Source organism: Semicossyphus pulcher, unplaced genomic scaffold (genome assembly GCF_022749685.1).
Source record: "Semicossyphus pulcher isolate SPU_LCO1_2020_fin unplaced genomic scaffold, fSemPul1.0.p SCAF_18, whole genome shotgun sequence".
Taxonomy (NCBI): Eukaryota; Metazoa; Chordata; class Actinopteri; order Labriformes; family Labridae; genus Semicossyphus; species Semicossyphus pulcher.
Window position 1 is genome coordinate 9,733,419 of NW_027211691.1, and position 25,341 is coordinate 9,758,759.

Genomic DNA, 25,341 nt, shown 5'->3' on the forward strand with positions numbered 1-25,341 from the left:
CTAAGAACGCCCGCACTGTGCTTCTTGTGTTTACACAGCATGGACCCACATGAACATACAGCAGCATGAATGAACACAAACAAGGTACCTGGAAGCTGCTATTTCCACTTTACTCCTGGCGATGGCCGCAGCCCTCTGTGCTCCCTCCACAGCTCGATCCACCTTCTCTTTGGTTTTGGGGTTCTTAAGAGGAATCAACTGCTTCCTTATTCCACGAACCAGCACGTTATTTTTGTACTTCCCTTCTTCTTTGGTGCCATCTGGGAAAACCGTGCACCCATACCCATGGCGCTTGTTGTTAAGCCATTCTCCCTCATACTTCATCCCGTTGGATCGCTCTGAAACACCAAATCCATTGCGCTTGTCGTTCTTCCACTCGCCCATGTAGGTCTCGGTCGTGGTTGCATCCACGTGGTCCTCCAGGGGTAGGTCCTCATCCGGCAGCTCGCCATCACCGATGGATATGGTAGAGTTGGCGTCACTGGAGCTGATGCGGCTCATGGCGGCGTCGCTGCGCGCGGAGCTGCGTTTGCTTGAGATTGAGGTCCGAGAGTCCGACTTGCGCAACTGCCTGAGGCTGCCGAAGAGCGACCCGCGGCGGAACAGGCCCTTCTTCTTGCCGGTGACGACCTCGCTGTCTGAGTGGAAGTTAAGGACGAAGCCGCCGCGGCTGCCTGTCGGCGTGTCTGCGGGGGAGGAGAGGTCCTGTAGGACGGTGCCGTTGCTCTGCTCGGAGCGCAGGGAGGCCAGAGAGGTACGCAGAGGAGAGCGGATAACTGTGGCCATGCCATAAGGAACGCTCTGACGCACGCCGTAGCCATGTCGCATCCCACCCATCCACTGGCCCTGATAGGTACCTGAGGGAGAGGCAGACATGGGTCAGAGAGTCACTCTGTACATCTGATTTTATAAAGTAGAAATTTAATTAGGCCTCACTTTCTGATAAACATCGTCTCTTTTACTAATCAAGAGTAAGAAGAGAATTGGCTGACATCATAAAGCATTGAAACTGCTGCCTGCCTGCCTGTGTGTGTGTGTCTGTGTTGTTGTTGCTTGTGTGTACAGTTTGCTTGTCTCACCGGGCCCAATTCCAAAAAAGGGACGGCCTTTTATCTAAAGCAGTTGAAACAGTGTAGAAGCCTAGAAAATATCTGCAGGGTGGGAATATCCACAAACTATTCGAGGAAGAGAGAAACACTGAAAACAATTTAAAGTGCTCCTTGAGGGAAGTTTTGGAACCTTAACCAAAGATAGCAGCTGACTCATCGACGACATGTATGTCTGACTACCTTAACTTGTTTTGCGAAGGCTTTAAAGTCACACCAGGGAAACATTTATGGTCACAGCAACAGCGATGTTGTGCGTATTTTGGTACTTTTGGCCTCATTGACAAGGTTTCTCTTTTTCCTCTACCTTGCATTTTGTCGGACAGTTAATCTCTACATCAGCACTAACACAGGGGAGCCTTGCTGTCGGGGTGCAGCAGACTATGTCGGCCAATGAAATGTTTTCTGTCCTTCCCCACAGATCCGGGACTATGAGCATAACTAACTCAATCACAGAGATTTGATTAAGGTACTGATACCGAGGATCACTTGGGATGGATGTGAATCACTCAGCCTATTTTCAGGCAGCCTCTAACTCCCCCACTGACAGTAGGCACATTCACCGTTTGCCTCTGACGGCAGGGAATCGCTATGAGTCACATAATGAGAGGAATACTTCATTAATCCCATTGGGTGCTGCTGAGCCCAATGAGCATGTGCTGGCCTACTGTAGCTTCTTCAGAGCATCATATTACAATCCCAATCCTAATAATAAAAAAGGCTTGTTAATCCAGTACTCCAATCTCATTGACCAACACAATAAAATAAGCCATAATGGTCTGATTCTAGAACAGAAAATGATATACCAGCCCCCGGGCAGGAATTTAGATGGATAAACAGTGTGAGATTAACAGGCTGGCTCTGCGCTGCGGTTCAAATCGGTGACCCTGCAGATCAAGTCATCAGGATGTTGCAGGGTCAGACGGCCAGATGTTCTGTAGATCCTCTAGGATCAGCTGATTTCCCAAGCCCGGCCCCTCTGTAACTGTCATATGTGAGGCATTTATCCTGCACCATAAGGCCTCCGTTAGGGGATATGATGCTCACAAATCACCACGCCAAATAGGATGTTTTATAACCACGGAGGACTGTTTGTAATAGAGCTTGTGCGTTGCTTGCGAGCGCGTGTGTTTGTGGGCCGATCAGGATGTTTGCTCTCTGATCACAGGGGTCACACATGACCGATTAAGAGAGATTAAAGCTGTCAAATTCAGAAAGTCCAAGAATATATCCGTTTTGTAATTTAACATGGCTGAATGCATGGATGATAGATGTATTTTTTTGTATTGTAAGCACTGTTATGAAGATATATTAAAGTGGAAAATGCAGAGGCACCTCCTCTGTGGACTTTCTTTAAACGTATTGACATTTGCACTTGAGAAAAAGTTTGTTTTCGTTAACAAATGCAGGGATTTAAGCTCAAGACACACTATCAAACAGGTGTGTTATTACAACAAAGGTTCAAATGTGCCAACACATCAGAGGAGTGGGTGATAGTCTGACTATAATTGACTCCATACAGGCGGATTTGCTGTGATTTCCAAACTCCTTCTAGCAGGGACTTGGTGCCACTGGGCTGGCAGCAGGAGTAACTCTCCTCCCACTGTCATATGAGGAGCAACCAGTAGTTGCCAAACGAGGCAGGCATTGGAATAAGAGAAGAACAAGTCTCTTAAACTGTATACAGCAAGTTAGCAAGTTAACATCACCAGGGTGGTAAGTCGGATTTCTTTTTGGGGTGGGTGGGGGAAGTTAGTGGTGATGCTTGACCACGGTGCGCAGTGCGCAATCTCAGCATCAAGTCAGATGATATCAGATGGAGATGTATTTCCATCAGCCTCCCTCAGTTTGAGTCTGAGCATCCTCACTCACACAGGCTGCATAACACACTATCAGTCACTTCTGTTAAAGCGACACACACAAAAATAAGATTTCTTACCGCCATCGCCGTAAGTTTCGATCCCATATCCATCCTGCAGCCCGTTGCTCCAGGTCCCGTCGTATCTAGCAGGTGTGTTGTGGCTCTGCCGGACACCGTACCGACCCTTAAAACCGTGACTCCACTCCCCGCGGTACATCCACTTGCCTTTATTCTCCACACCGAGCCCATGCCGCTTCCCCTGGGACCAGTAGCCCTTGTAGGTATTCCCGCTGGGCCAGGTGTACACCCCAACTATCTCAAAGCCGTGAGACCAGGACCCGGCGTACTCGCCCTGGCCCTTGGGTCCGGTGCAGATGCCGTGTCCGTGGGCTTTGCCATCCTCCCACCCCCCGCAGTAAGTGCCACCGTCGTCGAAGTCAAACCTTCCGCCCGTCATTCAGATGAAGGCTGGAAATAAAGCCTATCGTGCGCTGCTGCTGCAGACTCAGGCGTCTCCAGGACCGAGGTTGGGGGATCCAGGACCGGTGTTATGATGAAAGGATGAGCCGACAAGAAGATGACTAGAGGAGCAAAAAATAGGAGGATGAGGAAAGAGAATGGCACTTCCAGACACTGTCATGCAATACAAGAGGCATGCGTAATGGTAAGTGTAAAGGTATGAATGGTGGGCGTCATTTACCGGAGGCGCACGCCGGGTTCTCCGCTGTGTGTTGCTCGTCTCCCCCCTCTCACCCACTGATCACAGAGGGAGAGAGAGAGAAGCGTCGAGTCCCTGCTAAAGAAAGACACTGGGCCAATCGCAACGTCACGCCCGAGGGACCGCCCACTCTCTTCTCTCTCTCCCACCTCAGTGAAGAGCCTGAAAGCCTCAACCCACCTTCAAATAAGGTACCTTTATTTCTTTGCAAACCCCCACTAGACCTCTAAAAACGCGCCTCACTTTGCAGGTGTGTTCACATGACAACTTCCCATAATGCATTATCATGAGTTTATGTTGCTTATGTGCTTGATATTCTTGGTTACATAATAATACTCTTAAGGCCTATTTTGTGAGGTAATGTAAAAGAAAAAATTATACAGCTTTATTAAGTATTAATCCTCGAAATATCTACAGCCTGTATTTTCTATAATATTACAATGAGATAGTGTAACGTTTCTCTTGTTTTAAACTGTGGCATTTTTTTTTATTGTAGGCCTATACTGTCTTACCTCTTTTAAAAAAATATATAAAAATAATAATTATTAAAACTGCTAGGCTTCATCTGAAACACAGTTTTAATTAGCAGTGACGTGTTTAAGGACTGCATTACCTCTCCAAGATCTACTTAACAAAAAAAGGGAAAATAAATTAATTTAATTATCAAATATAAGTAAATACAAGTCAATGTTTGTTATATTTTTGTTTTAGGGTTGGAAATAACAGCCTGTGCAGAACTACACATCATTTTACACAATAAGGGAATAGATAACAGCGGCCTCTGCTGTCCAAATGCAGTTATTGCACAGCTGAATATGACCTGATACGGTATCGTAATGTGTTTAGTTAAATATCAAAGTATGGTTGCATGTAACTTGTCTGTTGTTATTTTTTAACATTGTGTATTTCTATTTTTAATTTCACGAACTTACCTATATAGACCGTGTTGTCTCTGGCGAGAATATACATAAGCATAAGGAAGAAAATTAATAGTTAATAAGAAAAATTTAAATTTGAATAGCATATGGATGCTACAACCGGAAACAACAAGTACGGCGCTGCACGACAACGAGAAGAAGAAGAAGAAGAAGAAGAAGAAAAAAGGAACGTTTTCATTAACTGTTAATGTACCTTTTACTAAATTAATGCATATTTTTTCTATGCGGTTTGTAAGAAACTCCATCAATATTATGTGAGGATTACTGTTCCACTCCGAGCCGCTAGGGGGTGCGTTTTGTCGACTGTCCTGTGGTGTGCTGTCCTCACTTGTCCCCTAAAACACTAACAGATAAAATGGCGTCCGAAGCCAGCCCTGCCGAAGCCCAAGATGAGAAAGCAGCTCTCATAGAGCCGAGCTCAGAACAAGATGTGCAGCAGCAATGTACTACAGTTGCGAAGCAAAGCGAGTCAAAGTTAACGCTGTATCACTGGACGCAGTCTTTCAATTCTCAGAAGGTAAGTGTCTCTTTACGTTTCAGGACCACAATTCAATGAACAGCTCCTCACTAGAGGTTTAATTAGCAGTATGGTGCACGGGGCGGTTTAAGCTTTATGTTACCCACACAGAACTAGTCTTAATTCATAAAAATGATGTACAACACACGTTAGCTGTTTAATAACTACAGCTCCTCATTAGGTTTGAATACCTATGTAGTTATATCAGTGTAATGGTGCTTGTTCCTAATACAGTGGACATTAAGACATCCTAGTAACCTGTGGACACCGTTATTACTTGTGTTCTGAAAGGAACTCACTAACCATACATTATTGCCAAAAAATAACTTTGTTTATTGATGTAACTTTTTTCTTTTTTGACTCAGAATGTATACTATTTATAAAACATATACTGTTTGGTTCCAGGGAAAGTACACAAAAACAAGATCTAATTTTACATAAATCAATCTACTTAAATCAAGATCATTCATCATTGTGTCGTCATTGTGATACATGTGTTTGTTGTCGTTGTTACTCCTATTTAAATGACTGGGGTTGCTATGAAACCTAGCATGGCTTGTTTTTGTTGTATTCAATAAGAGATTCAAGTACTTAAAGTTCCCCAGGTACAAGCATTAAGACATCCAACCTTGACAGTCATGGTTGTTGTTTTGCAGGTGCGTCTGGCCATAGCAGAGAAAGGTTTGCGCTGTGAGGAGTATGATGTGAGCCTTCCTCTCAGTGAACACAATGAACCCTGGTTCATGCATCTGAATCCCACCGGTGAGGTGCCAGTCCTAGTCCATGATGACAACGTCATCTGTGACCCAACACAGATCATGGACTACCTGGAGCAGAATTTCAATGAAGGTGAGACTGTTTGGCAAGCCCCCAAACTTTCATTAGCTGTTTTAATATAGTCGGGCATATAGGGCATATAGGGTAAGTACAAGATGAGCTTCAGCTTGAACTGTGCTTTCGTTCTTTGTTCAAACCTTTTTTGACACATTATTAGTTTTAATTTTTTATTATTTTGTTGAATTTGTTTAATTTTGAATTTGTTGATTTTTCTCATTCAATCATTTATTTTAATTTTCCATTCTTTCTTGGTTTCTCTTCCCTCATCCATGATAACTTTGTTCTAAGGGTTTCATCCAGTTGACTTAAAAGAAGAGAGAATCTGGTAAGAAGAACGATGCGTTTAAGTACCTTTTGTTGAATGTAACATTAAAAAGACAGCTTTTCAGTGTAATCATATTCCACAAGTATTATCATCGAGGCAACCATGTATAAAACTCTTTATTTCTCTATTGGCTGTGGCAGAAATCACTTCTTATTCTACTTCTTCTTCTGTTTTATTTGGATGTACAAATATAGTGACAGTCTGCACCTTTCTTTTCATGACTTGTTTGTCTCCTTAAGGCACTCCCAAGCTCATCCCTGAAGAGGGCAGTACATACTATCTCAGAGTGCAGCACTACAGAGAGCTGCTGGACTCACTACAGATGGATGCCTACACCCATGGCTGCATCCTCCACCCAGAGATCACAGTGGACTCCCACATACCTGCGTATGCCGCCACATGTATACGATGTAAGACATGCTGGGAGGCACTGAAGTAGTTATATACAGTTGAATACAGCCTTTTTACACTATAGAGTTTGTAATAATGACAGTAACAGAATAATTCATTCTCTCTAATATGATGCTGTTTTTGTGTTTGACAGCACAGATCGGAAACACACAGACTGAGCTGAAGAAACTGGCAGAGCAGAACCCAGAGCTCAAAGATGCTTATGTAGCCAAACAGAGGCGTTTGAAAGTAAGTAAGTTATTAAATTCGAGGATTGCCAATTGAGCAAAACTGTTGTATTTTGTGATTTACTCTGAAGGTGGTACACTCCAAGAGCCATGCTAGCCTACACAGCCAAAACACACAAAGCAACAAGGTACATGCTTGGACTAGCTTGAGTAAAGACTGGACTTCTTGGAGTCAAATACTTATTTTTTGGCTTTTTATTGCTGCCCAGTAATAACTGCACTCTTAGGTTAGGTAATGTCTTGGCTTAAGAATCCCCTGTCACTCTTATGGCACTCTTTGCCATAGAGACGCAGCTAACTACAGTAGAAAGCTAAAGCAAGAGAGCAATGTCAAATGTAAGCTAGCTAGTGAGATATGGTAGCCATGGCTAGCCAAAATGTACTTACCAATTTCTCCCCCAAGTACACTGTTATGTCAAATATAGGAACACATTTGGATAAGCCAACATCTCAGAAGTTTAGTTCGTTAAGTCACATCACTAAATGAGACGGTAGCTAAATACAATAACGACTGAAAACAAACTAAAACTAAACTTGCTAAACGTGCTAAAGCTAACTAACCATGCAAATTAGCAATAACTGCCTTCAAACGGCTATATTTCTGACTGAACTGAAGTTGAATTCTTGTTTGGTTTGGCTAAGCTGTCTTAAAATCGCACATTAAGATACAATATTTTGTAACTTAATTTATTATATTGATACTATATGGATACTTTGAATCCCTATAAACTCTGGTATGTAAACAGATACTCAAAATGGTTGTTTTCTTAAATTTACTACAGTTGAAAGAGTAGATTTTGATTATGCAGGCCACTGAGTGAAATTTATGCTTTTTTTCAGTATTATGTCAGTTTTATGGCAACAATTTTATGGCAAATTAATCAGCCTTAAAAAGGCATAAAATGAAGGCGTAGATACCTTTTTATGTATAACACAGTTTGGCAGCCAGCCTGAAAATGTTAAAGCCTTCTTTTGCATGATTTGCAGTTGACAATGTTATAGAAATAAATGTGCGCTAATGCATTCACATATAAATATGTTTCTGCAGTCTAAGCTGTATGACCATGACAACATGAAGTACCTGAAGAAGCTTCTGGATGAACTGGAGAGTGTGATGGACCAGGTGGAGACCGAGCTGCAGAGGAGGGTGGAAGAAACACCAGGTACACAACCACGAAACGATATACACATGTTTATGACTGGAAGAAATTTAACACATCAGCAAGTTGAAGTAGAATTTTTAATGTGATGTAATCTGTCGTTCTTACATGCTCTGTTTCCTTCTCTGTCCTCTTCCTCTCGTAGAGGAAGGCAATCCCTCCTGGCTGTGCGGCGATTTCTTCAGCATGGCCGACGTCTCCCTGGCAGTCACCTTACACCGCCTCAAGTTCCTCGGCCTCTCCCGCCGCTACTGGGGCAACGGTAACCGTGTGAACCTGGAGACGTACTACGAGCGTGTGGTGGAGCGTCCGGCCTTCAGGAGAGTGCTGGGCCATGTCAACAACATCCTGATCTCTGCTGTCCTTCCTGTGGCGTTTCGCGTGGCCAGGAAGAATGCACCGGTTATTGTGGGCACCACTCTGTTGATAGGTATTCTAGGAGGAGCTACATACCTCGCCTTTCTGTACATGAAGAAGAGGCTGACGGTCTCCTGGTAGCTGAGAAGGGTTTAAGACTGAATTTGGGACCTGGGATGTAGAAAAACACAGAAATATATGAGAAATGTAGATTATATTATGATTTAAAATGTTCAAAGTTTAAAATCATAGAGGATTAAACCATTCAGCAGGCATCAGTGATATTATATGAAAGTAAAACAAACCTTTATAGTCTTGTTTCCTGGTTGCACAAAAGGCACTTTTAGCCATCCTCAGTGTGACTTCTGCATCGCACTGGCCTTTTTACATGTTTTGCCATTTGTTTCAAATCACAGTTATCATATCTTGTGTGTTTTTTGTTGCTCAGAACCAATGACTGTATATATAGATGGACGAGGCGTCTCCATCTGCTCTTGTACGAAATTGATGCCAAAATAGCTCCTGTGATGCGCGAATCAGCATCAAATAACTAATTAAAAATAAACTTGTCAGAAAAATGAACACTTGGACGTAAATCAGCATGATGAGAACTAACTATAATGGCAGAAACCATGTTTGAGAAACATTTATTTGGCGTGTAATTTGATTTAATAGTTTGACTCATGTCCCATCTGTTAACATGGAGGTGGCGGGCTTTATGACCTATACTGCAGCCAGTCAGCAGGGGGCGCTCACAATGTTTTAGCTTCACTTTTAGGAAGCTGTCATGTCGTCCATCTTTTTATACAGTCCATGCTCAAAACGTAAGCGTATTAGTAAGTTATGTTATGGAAGTTAGACAGGCAGTTTGTTTTTACGATCAATGTAATGGCACATGAATGCACCATTGCTTGCAGGTGATGTCAAAAAAACATGTACCCTTTGCACCACAAATATACTAAATACATGTGTTGTGACAAAAATGGAAATCAATGGCAGTCTGGAAGAAGATAATAAATGAATTAAGTCAAGAAAGGGAATTCTTTCTGAAGTTGTCTTTGCTAAATATAAGGAATACATGATTAAAGGTGAACTGGCAGAAATGTTCAAAAACACCAGTCTGGTTAGATATGTGTGATTAATCAGGATGACGAGCCGGATATGTTTCGTCTTATACGTGCTTTTAAGTCTTTTACTTTCCCATTGTTGTCCACATTTGCATGTTACAATTTTTGAAAGGGCTGTTAAAGCCTGCAGCTGCTTTCTGTGACCAGATCTGCCTAGCAGCTAAAGTACTGTATGTCAAAACTGGGGGTCTACATTTGAGAAAGGATCTGTAGGAACTCCTTGTTATAACACCTGCACTCATGTTTTATTGTCCTGATTGTTTGACATGATGTATTTGTATAATGGCAGCAGTTAAAAGAAAGCTTTCCAAATCTCATTTACATCCTCCGGTCATGACATGCAGCCTCAGTCTGAAAATAAACTCCTGCAAAACAACCTGCACTGCTTTTTGTCAATCAAATATAATAGAGCACAGCTTTAAAAATTCACAACTCAGCATAATCTTACATCGTAAAGGTTTTAAAAGTTATAGGATTTTACAGGGAAACATGCGCTAATCAAATTTCCCAGGGTCTGGATGTAAGTCAACATCCACAGTAATTTGTTTGCCCAGTCACAACCTGCAGGCCAACATTCACTGACATTTAACATACTCCTCAGCTTTAATTTAACTCCTCATCACGTGAGCTCAGACTCACATAAAACAGAGACCCCGCGAGACCTTTCAACAAAGTCTGGCCTTTGTTTTCAGCGTCCAGAGGGCTGGGTTGTGCGGCTGTCGAAGAAATGCCTCACACGTGTTAAAGCCACATGCGAGGCCAAGCTGTCAAAGGCCCATAAGCTCATACTGGTGTGTTAGCTCTGGAAAATCATACCCCTGCAAATGGCAACTGAAATGACATCATTTTTGCTAGAAGGTTATATCACACAGGTGGCATTTTAAGGGGTAACTGTCAAAGCCATAAATAAAGTGCAAATATATTAAAATCTACTGTTTTTCAGAGACAAAGTGAGTGACATTTCAAGTGCCTCATTTAAAGCTTAATACACGCCTTTGTATACATACAGATCATTCACTGAAGACTTTTAGAGGGAGTCATGGTGTGATTTTAAAAACACTATCAAAAGACAACTTTGAGTGACATTATATGCTATTAAATGCCAATTTTAAAAAGCACATAATGTTTATTATATGCATAATAGCTGTGTGTGAAACACATTTTTATTTAAGCAATATCACACTTGAGATCGTGCTGTTGTACTGAATATCAGCACGGCTATGATTTGGTTAATTATCAGATAATCTAAGCCGTGCTGATATACAGTACAACAGCACCACCTCGAGTGTGATATTGCTTTTATACAACAGTTTTACATTGTTGAAAGTAATAACAAACAACAGAAAATAATGTTGTTTATTTAATCATTCATTTAACGTCACTTACTTTCTCTACTCTACACTTTCATTACTGTGTGTGTATGGCTTCACTTTACCACAGAGCAGCTACTTAATTTTATCATCTATCTACATGTATCTGTTTGTTTCCATTAATCATACAAACCGATAAAATAAGAGTCTGTTAACGGTTGCTTTGTGATTTAAAAAGGTACCAGCTTGATCACTCAAGAACAACCCCCTTGTGCTGCCATGGAGTGACACATGCAAATAAAGGCCCAGTGCTGTTGTACTGAATATCAGCACGGCTAAGACTCTCAAATTAACCGCATCACAGCTGTGCTGATATTCAGTACAACAGCACGACCTCGAGTGTGATATTGCTTTTATACAACAGTTTTGCATGCAGCAGATTGTTGTTAAAAGTAATAACAAACAACTGATAATAATTTTGGTTATTTAATTATTCATTTGGCTCTAACAAAACAACTAGTCACACAACTTGACTGGAACTGGACGTTGCCAAGCAACACAAACATTTTGTTACTTTGTGTATGTCTACAATAACCACAGATCAGCTACTTAAATGTATCAGTTATCTACATGAATCCGCTTCCATTAATCATGCAAGCCAATAAAATAAGAGTCTGTTGAGAGTTGCTTTGATCCATTAGTGATTAACCCCCCCTTCTGCTGCAATGTTAATTAACAGTTTTCAGAACTTCCTGCAGCTGATGATACATGCAATGAAAAGTCCCAGTGCTGTTGTACTGAACATCAGCCCTCATGAAATCCAATTAAATGACTTGGTCGGAACTTCCTGTTATATAATTAATAGTTATTGTCGTATATACAATTGATTATTTTAAATAGTTCTACTTCAGCCATTAAACTAGTTTTCAAATGCATTTTCCTGTCCCCACTAGAGGGCAGTGTTTCCTCAAAAACACTCACCTCTCTAAATGATGGGGGCAACACCACCCACCCCATACTCCAGAGGGAGGGGGCATGCTCTGTAAGCCACTGTGTGTTTGAAACAACTACTTTTACAACATGCAGGGTGATATGCATGTCATGTAAACATATCCAAACATTGGTTAATTACTTTTTGAGTGGACTGCGATATATTGAAGCCGCAGTCGGAGCCGAAGCGATTCATTCTGCTGAGAAAATGAACCTCATACTCGAGCTGGACATGGTTATGTATTGTTTAAGTGATTGGTCCTGACAGCCTGCTATTCTGTTTATAATCCAACAGGTGGTTCGCAGTAATCGGGCAAAGTTCTCCTCACTCAAACAGCAAAACAAAGAGGAGTTTTCCTTTGTTGCAGAGTCAATGTCATGTAATATTAGACAAATCTGACAGCGTATTAAGAGTCCTGAAACACTTTGGCCAGACCCATACAGGCCTGCTCTAAACAGAAGGTCAACTGTTTACTGTAGCTGCTGCAGGTTTGATTAATTAGCAAAGACATTAAAAGGACATGTTTCCAGTAATTGTAATAATAAATGCTCAATTCTCTGGCTTTTACTAATATGTGAGTCGCGGGCCATTTATATTCTTAGACTAATTCTGTAACTTTTGAGACAATTTGGAGAAGTTTCCTGATGAGCGATCAATCATGTTAATGTCCCGGCCAGAACAATGTTTATAAATGTTAGATTTGCGGCATTGCCGAATTGCAAGATGTAGAATAAGGACCAGCGAGGCGCTCGGAAAAAAGCTGTCAAACGTTTTAGGGGCCAGATTACTAACAGGGATTTTGAATGTAATAGATTTGCTTTTACTGAAACTGATGAGTTAAAACATTACTGAATAGGAACAATGCGGTAAGATTTACGGCAACAGAAACATTTTAATCTTATAAAGGCTGATTTGTAAACTTTACACAAAATTAGATATGAATTTGGCTGTTGTGACTGAAGTAACTTTAAGGGTTCAGTATAACCAAATGATCATCAAGCAAATATGAGGGCAATCTGCTATTGTCTGTTTATGATTCAACTCCTGGAGCTGATAGTTCAGTCCCCACGTATACCTTGCACTACAACAAGCAATTTAAGACACAAGCAATGGAGTTGCATTGAACACACAGTTTTGTACACTCACTTGCAGAGATTAAAGAAAATGGGCTAATGCGTTCTAAATGCATTTCAGCCAGTGTGTTCCGCCTCATTTGCCCTCCACATAAACTGTTTTCCTGCATAAAACCAGAGCCTGTTCAAATGTAATCGATCAATACTCCATGGACTTCAAAAAGATTACTCACATAAACACTTACGCTACCAACATCTTGTTTCGGGCCTGCGGATTTTGTATTCTTATTCTTAGATTAGTGTGACTCACAGAAATACGTGCCTACATCAGGAATGAAAGCGTGGATTAAAGATATATCTGAGTTGGGGCAAGACTTAAAGGGCCAGTTCGCTGATTTTCAACATCAGACATATCATGCTATTATGGAGAGCTAATGCCACTGGTGGTAAAAAATGCAATTGGAGGACGCTATCCGCTTCTCCAATGGGCCCTGGAAAACCTCCGCCAGACTACATAAAACGCGCCATCTAGCGGAGAGCAGGGAGCTCGCTGAACTACACTTCCTCAATCTAGGATGCCGGCCTCCGATGTCATGTCTCGTTCAAAATTGTTTTGTAGACTGCAGACCTGAAGACTTTTTAGACGATCCACCGGTATATACTCTCGTTGTATTTCAGATTCTGTAGCGCTCTGAGCCATTGCCTGCAGCAACCAGTATCCTTGACTGTAAAAGGGAGGGGCGCAATGCACTCTGGGTGTTGTAGGAATGTAGAATGGGCGAAACCACGAGCTGTTTGTACAACTTTCTCTACAGCTATGGCGCCAATTTAAAATATTATTGTTTCTATCCATTACAGAGAACACCAGCTTTGACTGACGGTGGCTTTTTCCAGGGAGGACTTGCTCCTTTAAACTGGAATGCAATTTGGGAAAATGTCACTGGTGCTTGGAGAAACCCAAATCATCAGGATATACGTTTGAAATTTTGTCATAGAGCATATCTAGCACCGAGAATTATACCCCAAATGGGAACTGGTACCGGACCCTTATTGTTTATTCTGCTCTCCCGGGACCATTGGCTCTTTTTGACATGTTGGAGTCAATGGGAATGTCCAGGGGTTTTCAGTCTGTGGGGGAAGGTTATTAATACCATTTCAAAACTAACAGGGACACAATTTCTAATGGACCCTGCTGTACATCTTTTGAATGATGACTCTCAGCTTTCCCTTACCGGCAAAACACACAATGTCTGACTGGCAGGCCTGATAGCAGAACCCAAAATGTAACTGACAGCCTGTTGTGGTGTCAATATTGTGTTGATGTCAACAATAAAAAATAAGTGATAAGTTTGAAGTCATTAAACCTCTTCACATCTGCCAAATTCCCAAAGAGAAATGACGACAAAGCATACAGTGCCTGCTGTCTCTGATGATGTGGCATCATTGCTGACTCACCTCTTTACCAAACCTTATGTTGTACTGCAATGCCAACTGGTGGATTATTTGTACTCCCATTTAGTGCGTCTTTAAACGCCCCCAGTATACATTGGAGACGGTGACTGACTTAAGCTCAGACCACTAACAGGGAGTTGTAACGAGTTTCTTTGCTGCCGTTCAAATAAACAACAGCAACTGCATCAGAAGGAATCCCAGACTCAATTTATTTCTCCCTCTTCTCTGAGCACGGTTCTCTTCCCCTGAGGGGGTATCTACGTCAGAGAGGGTGGATGGAGTAGTGCAGGTGTCTGTTTTGGGAAAAGCCATAGTTGCATGGTAACCCCAAGCAGACTTTGCTTCCCCACAGACAGACAAACAGAAACCAGAGAGGGAGAGACAGATGAAGGCCTGTGGTGGAGTGTGGCATGTATGGCTGGGAGTGATGGATGGAAACACGCAGGGTGATGCAAGAGTCCAAAACAAAGCTGAGGTTAAAGAGAAAGGCAGTTATAATCCCCATTTCAAAGCAGGGATTCAGACTCTCTTTTCTGAAGGTATTGAGGCAGGTGGACAGTGGGGTGATGATGTGGTGTGTGACCACAGACGGGCAGGCTAGGTAAACAGAAACCCACGCACCAGTCGCTCACAGCCAGGCCTGCTTTAATGTGGCTCTTACTCGAGCGACTGTGAGAGTGGGAGCATGGAAACTTCTACAGACACTTCTTTGCAATCAGACGCTGTGAGATGCATGGGTGGTGTGGTAGATTTGGAGAAAGTTTGGATACTGTATGGGACCTACGGTGTCTGATAGGGCCAACGCGGCTACGTGCAAATGAGCTGCAAATTCTTCCTCACAAAAGTCCAGAACAAATAAAAGAACAGAAATGTGCAAATGAAGAAAAGATCCTGTAGAGGAACAAATGGGAAAGATGTTTGGGACATAATGAGCTTCATTTGTTCCTGTGGTGTTACGTAATGACACTTTAGACACAGGAATTACACAGCAGGATGAACTACCTCCAAGAATGGAGCAGCAGCTGTTTCGCTCTTTGTCACCACTGTCCAATGAGCATTTTTATTGCATCACTCCCTTATTTCACTCTCTTATATCTCACTGTTCTTTTATGTCTCCTGGTTGCTTTGGACACACTACTCAGAACCAACAAGGGAAGATTTACAAACCCTTCAAAAGGCGTTCTCAGAAACCACCCGGGCCTTTCCAGAAAGCAGCCGTCGCCGCCTTTCAGAGCGTCTGCGACACTGTTTGCTGAGTCGACAGAGGCGGGATCTCATGATGTTGACACTACTGTTACAATGACCCCCCGCTGGGTTTGCCCTTCACAGCTTTGTGATGAAATCCTGTGCCACCATTCATCCCCACATGTGCTCCTCAAATATTTAAACTTGGCCTACATAAACACTGCGGCGCAGGAGAGATGATACCCAGCGCTGTTCAGTTGGCCAGATGTGGCCAAGTCAAACACAACACAAGCTTTTTTTGTGTTAATGATTTTTTGTGTGTACAATGAGTTTGCCATTACCTGGCAAATTAACCACAGTGATGTCAATAAGAGTCTGAGGTGTGAGGAGGAATTATTTTTCCAACTATTTAAGCACAAGTTAACAGTTTTGACAGATGTGAGACACCGTACTATTACAGACTGCTGTCAATCATTTGTGAATATGAGTTAATAAGAACTAAAATTGAAAAACTTTAAAATATGGAGGTCAGCACGTGTCTGAGTGTGTGCATTCGAGCATCCATACGTCAACCTGACACAGATTAATGTTGCCGTGTCTCTAATGTATAGTCTGCCTGGTCCCAAAGGTCACAGAAGGTCGCTCCACCTGCTGTGACAGTCAAAGTGAGCAAACCCTGTGAGGGGGGCCGGACGCAGCTGAGGCCATTTAAACGGATATCCTAATGTAAATAGAGAGCTCACCTCTTGCTTTGAAAACACTTCCTCTCCCATGAACCCCTCAGGCAACCGGGCCTGAGCTTCCAGCGAATGGGCCCATAAGACCAGATACTGTTTGGAGCGCTGGGTCCACCTGCACTTAAGGTAAGGTTACTGTTTTACTTTTCTACAGATGTGTACTGAAGAGTGTTGGGCCAGTTACTCATTACATATTATTTATTGTTAGGTTATTAAATAACTTAAGTAATTATTTAACTAAAGGAAATAGGAGTCAAAGGTTCCCAGTCCTGCTTTATTAGCAAGCAGCGTTAAGTCACTATCTATCGCCGAATGAGGTAACACAATGGCGATTGAGCCTCTGGCTTTCACTGATGAAAGCCTTTGCATTTGCAGTATTACAGACTGGGTGTCTGGTGCGACTTTCGCGGGAAAACAATCACAAGCGGCGCCCAGTTAGTGACGCGTTTTCCATCACCCAGCAGTGGTTGATCTGCCAGAGAGGGTAGGCGGAGCTAAGCGGCTGCTTTTCCGGTCTCTGCAAGTGTTGCGAGTAAAAAGTAATCTACTATGGCCGATCAAACAAAGAAAAGATGGATGACTACAGATACAACTTCAAAAATAAGTGAAAATCCAAAGAAAAAGAAACAAATTCGATGCTCAGTTGAAGGCAAACAGTCTAAAAAGGAAAGCGACTGTCAGCGAGGAAAAACAGGAGTTACAACCGGAGCCAACCATGGACGTCACACATGCAACGCTTTCTGGATATCAGAAAAGTGCGCTCCCGCAATTACAGTTTATCGCCATAGGTGCCACCAAAGAGAACGAAACTGAAATCTTCGAGATTAAGTCTTCAAGGTAGCACTCTAACAGCGCAGTTGGCCACCACTGCAGACACCCAGGCTAAACCGATCCACATCTGCAGCTTGTGGGAAGCCAGTGATAGATTTTCTTTTCTTGTTTTTTGACAACTTGTTGGTTGATGTCCCAATATTGAGAGGAAGGAAGCATTGTACCTCCTAGCATGGTGTGTTTTGCTTGTTTAGCACCTTGCTATCAGGTGAAAATTGGTTGCTGATGTCTGTGGAGTGTTGGAGGTTACACATCTAGAAGTTACCAACAACAGACCCTCAAATGTCTGCACAGCTTTCTGAGTTTGTCAAATATTTAGGTCAAAAATAAAGGCGTCCAATTCACTTAATGTAGCAATAACATACTTGGCTAGCAACTTGGAACTTTCTGCAGAAGCAATTGAGAGCTTATCGCAAAGGAAGGGCAGAGGGAAGAGACACTAAATGGTTCAGTAGTGGCTCTACAGAGACATCGTGTATATCTGTCTCGCTTGTTTCTTGGTTTTGGACATGCTTACAGGTAATGCAGAGACATAAAGTGAAGCAGAAATGCTTTTACCAGGTATTTTCTTTGATTGTCGGCCAACAGAGGAAACATACACAATATGGTCCAACTTCCACTGAGATATCCAGGACACTGATATATCAGTGAATGTTCTTTCTTTTAGTTAAAGCTTCTAAGTTTGGCTTTAAGAAGCCAGAATCATGCAATGACACGTACAGAAAATGAAATGCACCCCTACATAATTACACAGAGATGATCTAGATAGATTGGATTACACTTCTACATGCCCAGTTACCACCATATGATAATATTTTCTTGCTCAGAACATTGTGGTTTTGAGAAACACCAGACTTCTGCAGTAATCAGTGTCAGTGAAATTACTGCTGACAATTCATTTTTTATTGAAACCAAATCGTGTTTTGGTTTTTGTTTCTTCGAAAGACGCCGTGTTGCCAGTTTTTGAAGGAAAAACATGAAATCTAGACTGGTATAATTGAGATTGGTGTACTTGTTTAAATCCAGTGTGGCCAATCAGATATGTCTTCGCTGAATAAGCAAGATGGACACAAACACGGTGCAATGACTAATTCATCTGTTGCTGATTTATGTTCTGCACTGAAAGAAATCCTTCTCAATCACAGATCAATGCTCAAGAGCCAATCATAACATCAACAGATATGGCTCGAGCTAGCATGCGATTACTCACACTGCCCATTAGCCTCTGCAAGCTGTGTTAATTTTGGCACCTCATTTTTATTTTGGTTGTAGTCTTAGCCTTTTCCTCGAAATTGTAGATTGGTTTTAGTCAACAAAAACAACATTTAGTCTGGTGATACTTGGCCTTTTCTTGGCTACAGATGTCGCCATCTTTGTTGAGTGGTCATCCAATGGTATGCTCTCTCTTTTCACAAGGATGAGTGGAAAAAGAACTGTTTGCTTGTGTATAAACACCCTGCTTAGCATTAAAAAGAACACACTGTCTTTCCTGAGTGAATCCAGTGATCATTTCCAATCTTTGGCTGTTCTCTCTCTGTCATTGGGGACCAGGTAGTCATATTTCCATGGCAAAAATCTTGAGGCAATTTGAAATGTTGGACATTAATGCTCAGTGCTGGCAGCAGGCAGAGTTAGCTAATAGTATCACTAGCTCGAAGCTAACTTAGATCTGTAGCTAACTGAAGCAACACTCAGCTCTTGCTCTTGGATTGTGTGTTTTGGGTTTTTTTGTATTTGGAGTGTGTTTGATGTTTATGTATTTGTTGCAGGGGCTTTTGCAGCACGTTTTTATCATTTGCGGTGCGTTTCCATTGTTGCATTTGTTTTGGACTTTTGTATGCGTTTCAGAATTTGCAGCCTGTTTCTTCCAATGGAAACCGTTTGGGCCATTGCAGCGTGAATGCCCTTGCTGGCCACCGTAGGCATGGGCCCCCTGAAAGCAAGTTTTCTTTTGTTGTTACTTTAAACTGTGACTCAGGAGATAAGAGATTAATGTGTTGCCTTCAATGTTAGTAGTTAAAGTAGAAATGATTGGTGGAGATACATGCTAAAACCTGATTCACCCCTGCTTAAGTCAGAGTCCCAATTGGGAAACCCCAGTCAAACATGTCTGGACACGCCCCTGATCCACAGCACTTGACAATTTTACGTTAGCTAGCTTTTTTTGTAAACATTAGGGTGCTAGCATGCTTCACAATTTTGTCCCTGCTGTTTTGTCGCAGTTTCTTGTCAAATTCCCAGAGGATTGAAGCTTAATTTAGTCCATACATCTGTCTTCCAAAAACCAGTTATGTAACATGACATTACTTAGCTTGAAGGAATGCTAACCTCGTTCTATTTTTAGATTCAGTTTGATATATTACGTCACTTTGCCTGTCTTATCAGCACAGCCTCCTTCAGCCAGAACATGTCAATGAACACATTGTACAAAATTAGAAATTCAGGATCAAGGCAGAAAGGAAAACACATGTCAGGAACTGAATTGATCAAATTAGCTGAGTCATACTGTGTACTCCACCAAACAGCTTGTACTCAGTGACCTTTTAAAGGCAGTGACCTAACACGACAATACATCTGACTGTTGTTAGTTGCAAAGATGTTTTCCAGAGGGGAATTTTCTGTGACAATTCGAAGATTTGAATAGAAATCCACATTGAAGAGAGGGTTCATAGTGTGTGTGTGTGTGATGATATGTGATTCTAGCTTTGACTGTTCCCAGTGTGAGCAGATACCATTGAGATTTTTGAGTCTGTACCTGGTGTTTAGCTTTCAAAATGTGGACATTTCTTCAGCGATACAATCAATTTGCAGATATGGGTCCATGATGGAATAATCTGTGTCACGAATTCCACATCTCCATTACAAACCAACATGCTATTTTCAAGATGGCTGCCAGAAAAGAGGCTTCAATGGGAGCAGAGTCTTTAAAGAGCAACTTGCAGGTTCATTTTTTACTACATTAATACTCAGTCTTGTCTGAAAATGCTGTGGAATAGGTCAATCCTTGATTTCATACAATTTTCAAGAGATAAGGGCACAAGTTTAGAGGAAAAATTGTCCGTTTTCAGTCAGGTGTCCGACTCTGCCTGAGCTCAACATACAGAAGTAGGTGGTAGCGAGTCTGAGCGGCCGTATCGTATTGTGTAGATATTATTTCAGTAGTCTAACTTTGCATTTCACCAGTTATTATGATGATTCATTTTTGCGTTTGTGCCAGTTGCTCAAATTCTAGCTAGCTTTCGTGCCTGGGTGCGTTTTCTGCAGGTGAAAGGATGGGACACACAAGCACAAACAAAGTATCAGGAAACTGTCACTGCTCTCTCTCCCTCTCTGTTTCTTACACACACCGCTGTGGCACCGTAAAACATTACAGAAGACAACATGAAATACAACTGATACAAGCTGACACTCGCCCATTAATAACTGTAAGTCTTAATGCTTCCACTTGCCACTACTCATGATTTGTTATAGCCTTTGGTATGTGATGAACTTCACAATGTTGTGATGTGAGCACAGCGTTAGATACCGCTTGCTAACGCCGGTCACTCATCACGACACCTGCTCAGTTGTCCACTGGTTCTCGTCGCACTATGACTCAAAGTCTCACCTGTGGCCGTTAATTCTCCTCATCCTGGCCGGTTCCTGCTCTCTTTGACGTCTAACAGGCTCATAATTATAAACCTGTGGTCCGTCGTATGCATATGAATTAACAATTTCTTCATCTTCAATGACAACACTGGGATTTAGATCCATATTGAATCATGTTAAAGGAGCAATTCGCCCCTGGAAAAAGCCACTGTCAGTCAAAGCTGGTGTTCTCTGTAATCAATAGAAGCAATAATATTTGAAATTGGCGCCATAGCTGTGAGAGAGTGCCCAGACTGCCCAGAGTGCATTGTGCCCCTACCTCTGAAAGGAATAGCCCAGCGAGAGACAAGGGAGTGAAATACTACCGTTTTCCAGTCAAGGACATTGATCGCTGCAGGCAATGGCTCAGAGCGGTACAGAATCCGAAACATGACAAGTATATACCGGTGGATTGTCTAAAAAATCTTCAGGTCTGCAGTCTACATTTCAAACCTGACAATTTTGAAAGAGACATGACATCGGAGGAGGGCGACCTAGATTGAGGAAGTGTAGTTTAGCGACCTCCCTGGCCTCCGCCAGATGACGTGTTTTACGTCGTCTGGCGGAGGTTTTCCAGGGCCCATTGGAGAAGCGGATAGCGTCCTCCAAAGGCACTGAGAGAAATTGCATTTTTTCCCTACCATAATGGCATTAGCTCCCCATGATAGCACGATAGGACTGAGGTTAAAAATTGGCGATCTGGCTCTTTAAAGCCATCATTAATTGGCGGGCTCCTTTATATTACGTCACATCCGGTTGTTTGTTTTGATGCAGAAATATATGAAAACATACAAAAAATGACTCCAGAAGCCACCGTAGTGGATTAATTCATATATTTTGTTGAAATTATAATTACTAAATCATTTCCCTACACTTTGATTCACTGGGGTCTCAGACCTGCAAGTTAAGTTACTCTTTAATATCGAAGCTGAATATAGCTCATGCCCAAAATGAGGCTGACATTGGTTTAATATATTGTTTGATGCTAAATGGATTAATTCTGATGCTACAGTCATTAAAGTCATTATTTTTTGCTAATTTGTTCAGGCTAAGCATTTCTAACGGATTTTCTATGCATGGTTCTTCTCAATTAACTCTGCAAAGTAAGGTGTAATAGTAGCACCACTAACAAATTGTGGAGGTCACTGGGGACGAACCAAAACCTCATCGCATTATTCACTGAATCTGAACTCTCAAACAATAACAAAAAGGAACACTTGAAATCAAATTAACTACGCATGCGAGGAACACTTCTTTTCCACGGGATATTAGCCACAACATACTTACCGAAGACACGAAAAAACATGCTGACTTTGTGGATTATCTCGGAGAATTGAGCAGGATAACAGGTGAAACTATATATGGTATTCTAAGCAGGCATTGGAAAGCAGATTTTGCATTGGCAGGGGTTCTGAGGTTCTGCTGCCAAGCACAATACTCGACATAATGAGAAACACTTGTTTCAAAATGAACAATCCACTGAGGCTCGCAGTGTTCGAAGGCAACCGAGGGAGCTCACATTTTACTGCATATCATTAACATTGATTATGTTTGGTGGCCTTGATTCAGAGCCATAGAAATATTCCCATACAACACCGCACATAAAGATTAAAGGGCCTGTCTGAGGGGTGTAGACTGGAGAACAGGAGGTGTGTGGTACAGTAGTTCAGGGAGAAAACAAAGTTAGAAGAGGAAATGAAAAGAGACGACTGTAAAACAAGTCACGTATAAAAATAACTTCCTTTCTATTTAATGTGAAAGCTTTCGTCCAACAGACAAGCCCCAAAATGACATACAGTTACGGAAAGAACAGATCAATAAATTTCAATACGTTTCTCCGTGACCGAGTTTTATCCAAGAACAAATGCATCATAAATCAAAAGAAATAAAAGAATCATTACTGCATTAGTCGGCATTTAAGGGTCTTTTCCTGTTAAATATGGCAGGAAAATGATGGATGAGTACAGGTGCTTTGCGATGTCAAAGTAAAAGCATCTGTGAGGAGACGAGGAAAAATGCATCGTAGTGTCAATTCAGCAAGCAACAAAGAGATCCGTACACAGTCCTGTGTTTGTTTATTCGATGCCAATTTCCATTCTGTTGACTTGTAAGAAAAAAAAGTTTGAAACGTTGCCTCAACTGAAAATAAAATGCTCGTTTAAAGTTTCTCGTTTGGCTGTGTATCTCCGCCGTATTTCACTGTTACAAAGAGAGGCATTAAATGGGAGAGGCTTTTATTGACACGGCTGTATCCATGGAGGATTAGAGAGGTCTGTTTTCTGAGAAGTCTGAACCCATTAACACCAGCCAAGTAGAGAGAGACATTTTTCCACTGCTTGGAGTTCTCAAAGTGGAAGCTGCAGCCAAGGAAATGAAGTGCTAACTATGACCCCACGGGGGCACGGGAAGTGATAGCAATGATTCTGCCGTGAAATTCCTCCTGCAAGGTGCTTTTAGGGAGATTGCGCACACGCTTTTGGTAACCTCCTTGGATCAATGGACGAGAGAGGAATGCTGTGAGTGTCTTTATCAGGTCATTTGAGAAAACACACACACCATCGACAGGTCAATCAAACTCGCTTTAGGATGCATTGAGGAGGAAGCTTTTGCAGTTACTGCAACCAAACTATAGGGGGCGTGTAGGAGCCAAAATACATGGTGGTTTAGTTTGGACTGAATCCTGCCGGTTACTATTTCACCCACAGGAACTGAAGTATATTTATTTGGGCGCAAATAGATCCCTCTAAATTAGAACAACTTCTGTGGCCTCAAGAGAGCATGCTTCTTTGAGCTATAATGAAAAGGTGATATGCTGACAAACATCACTCTTTCCTCTCATTTATCACATCCCCTGGCTCCAAGTTTCATAAGTGTAGCCAATGCGAAAGGGACTTAAACCTACATTCTTTCTATTGGCCAGCAGGGGGCGACTCCATTGGTTGCGAAAAGAAGGGGGTTTGTATGAAAGTCTATGAGAACATGATGTCCATTCTGTAAATTCTGGCCCCACTTAAAGGTATACTAAGTAGGATTACCCTAGAAAAATAGAATATAGACTTTTACAAATATAATCTAATATAAATCATCACTTATGGGCCTCTGTGTGTTGGTGAGTGTGTGTGCAGACCCTTGTGAGACCCTTCTGTCTGCATCTATTCTGTTGTTTTGCTCGTTTTTGCTTTACGTTTTCAGGAGGGGCGCTGTTGTGGTTCCCTGAGCTAATCACAGCATATAGGTGAGTGTGGGAGTGGTTCAAATTAGCAACTGGGCCCCAATCAGACCGGCGAACATGGCGAAAGAGCGACGCAGAGTTGGTGTTCTTTCTGTTGGACAGGTAGGTGCCTCAAGCTGGGTAGGACAAGCTAACCAGCAGTTAGCATGCTAGCGCAAAAGTAACCGGCGGTTAGCATGTAAGCACAACAGTAACCAGCGGATAGCATGCTAGCGCAAAGGTAACCAGCGTTAGCATGCTAGCACAAAGGTAGCCGTGATGCTGTCGGTGTTAGCTTGGCCAAAGTGCAAGGAAAAATACTACTTATTATACCTTTAAGCCCCTTTCCCACTGTTAAAAAAAAAACACGAACATCCAGCTTTTTTGCTTATTGGGAAAGGCTACAATTGGCATTCAGACCCAGGTCAAATGACTCTGCAGTCGACCCGGGTAACTATCGCCTTGGCTCCGATCGGCAATGATGGGAACACAAAACCCAGATTGACACGCTAATCTCCTACCCCATTTCCGGTGTGATGCTACGACGCACATTGACGCGACTCCTTGTCATCTCAGCTACAAATTCCACCCGTCTCCATCCAAGCAGCACTCGAACATCGTTCCAAATTTGTCGGCACCAAGTTTGATAAATAGACTGAATGAGTAATAGATACAATAAAGACCTAACCACCGAAACATCTTCACTGGCCTCTATGCTGCTTACCCACGTCAACGGGCATGCTGTAGGTTGTGGCTACCTTTGATTGACAAGTCACTACAACTGTCAACAAGGATATGGACATCGCAACATGTATCCACCCATTCGTTCTATAATGGGCACTTCTGGCTCCAAGAAAAACAAGATGGCGACAGTCAAGGCTACAAAACAGTTATCCATAGTACTCCATGGTGTATTACTATACTGTGATGTCATTGTTGGGTGGGGCTACAGTTCAATCAATCAATCAGATCTCAAGATCCTTTGTTAAAAGTATAACAAAGAAACCTAGACCTGTTCTTTTTGTAGAGACCCGACATTAATCCACCTTGAGCAAATGCAACACAGCACTCTTCTTAGGACAGCTCAGTTATGGCAGCATTAGTCAGACGTGCTACAATGAAATGACCTCTGCTTTTCAGCCTAGTGTTCAGTTACTCCTTAAATAGTATTTTCTTCCAGTTGAAAGCAAGAAAAGATACAGGGTACGGCCAAATCTAGACTTATGAAGCAAGGGTGTAGAGGTCACCTGAGGCCTACCTTACCCATCAGCAGGACAGTACCTACGAGGTACTTCAGCTAATCTTTGTCTTCTATCCACTCCTATCCACTCCAGAGGGAA

The 25,341-nt window shown here is 42.2% G+C and overlaps 2 protein-coding genes across 2 annotated transcripts in view; one reads left to right on the plus strand and one right to left on the minus strand.

Moving 5' to 3' along the window:
• jph1a (junctophilin 1a) overlaps positions 1-3,720 on the minus strand; it is a 37,177-nt gene extending 33,457 nt beyond the window's left edge. The window contains exons 1-3 of the mRNA XM_069667604.1: positions 3,668-3,720; positions 3,046-3,548; positions 89-857 (exon numbers count right to left, since the gene is read on the minus strand). Coding sequence (XP_069523705.1) covers positions 89-857; positions 3,046-3,424 — 1,148 coding nt within the window. The 5' untranslated portion in view covers positions 3,425-3,548; positions 3,668-3,720. The remainder of the gene's footprint in view (positions 1-88; positions 858-3,045; positions 3,549-3,667) is intronic.
• A 1,238-nt stretch (positions 3,721-4,958) lies between these two features.
• On the plus strand, positions 4,959-9,960 carry gdap1 (ganglioside induced differentiation associated protein 1). The gene is made up of 6 exons (XM_069667394.1): positions 4,959-5,140; positions 5,797-5,989; positions 6,542-6,712; positions 6,847-6,941; positions 7,989-8,103; positions 8,246-9,960. Exons 1-6 carry the CDS (start codon positions 4,979-4,981, stop codon positions 8,596-8,598), a joined length of 1,089 nt encoding a protein of 362 aa, XP_069523495.1. The 5' UTR covers positions 4,959-4,978; the 3' UTR covers positions 8,599-9,960.
• The last annotated feature ends 15,381 nt before the right edge of the window (positions 9,961-25,341 follow it).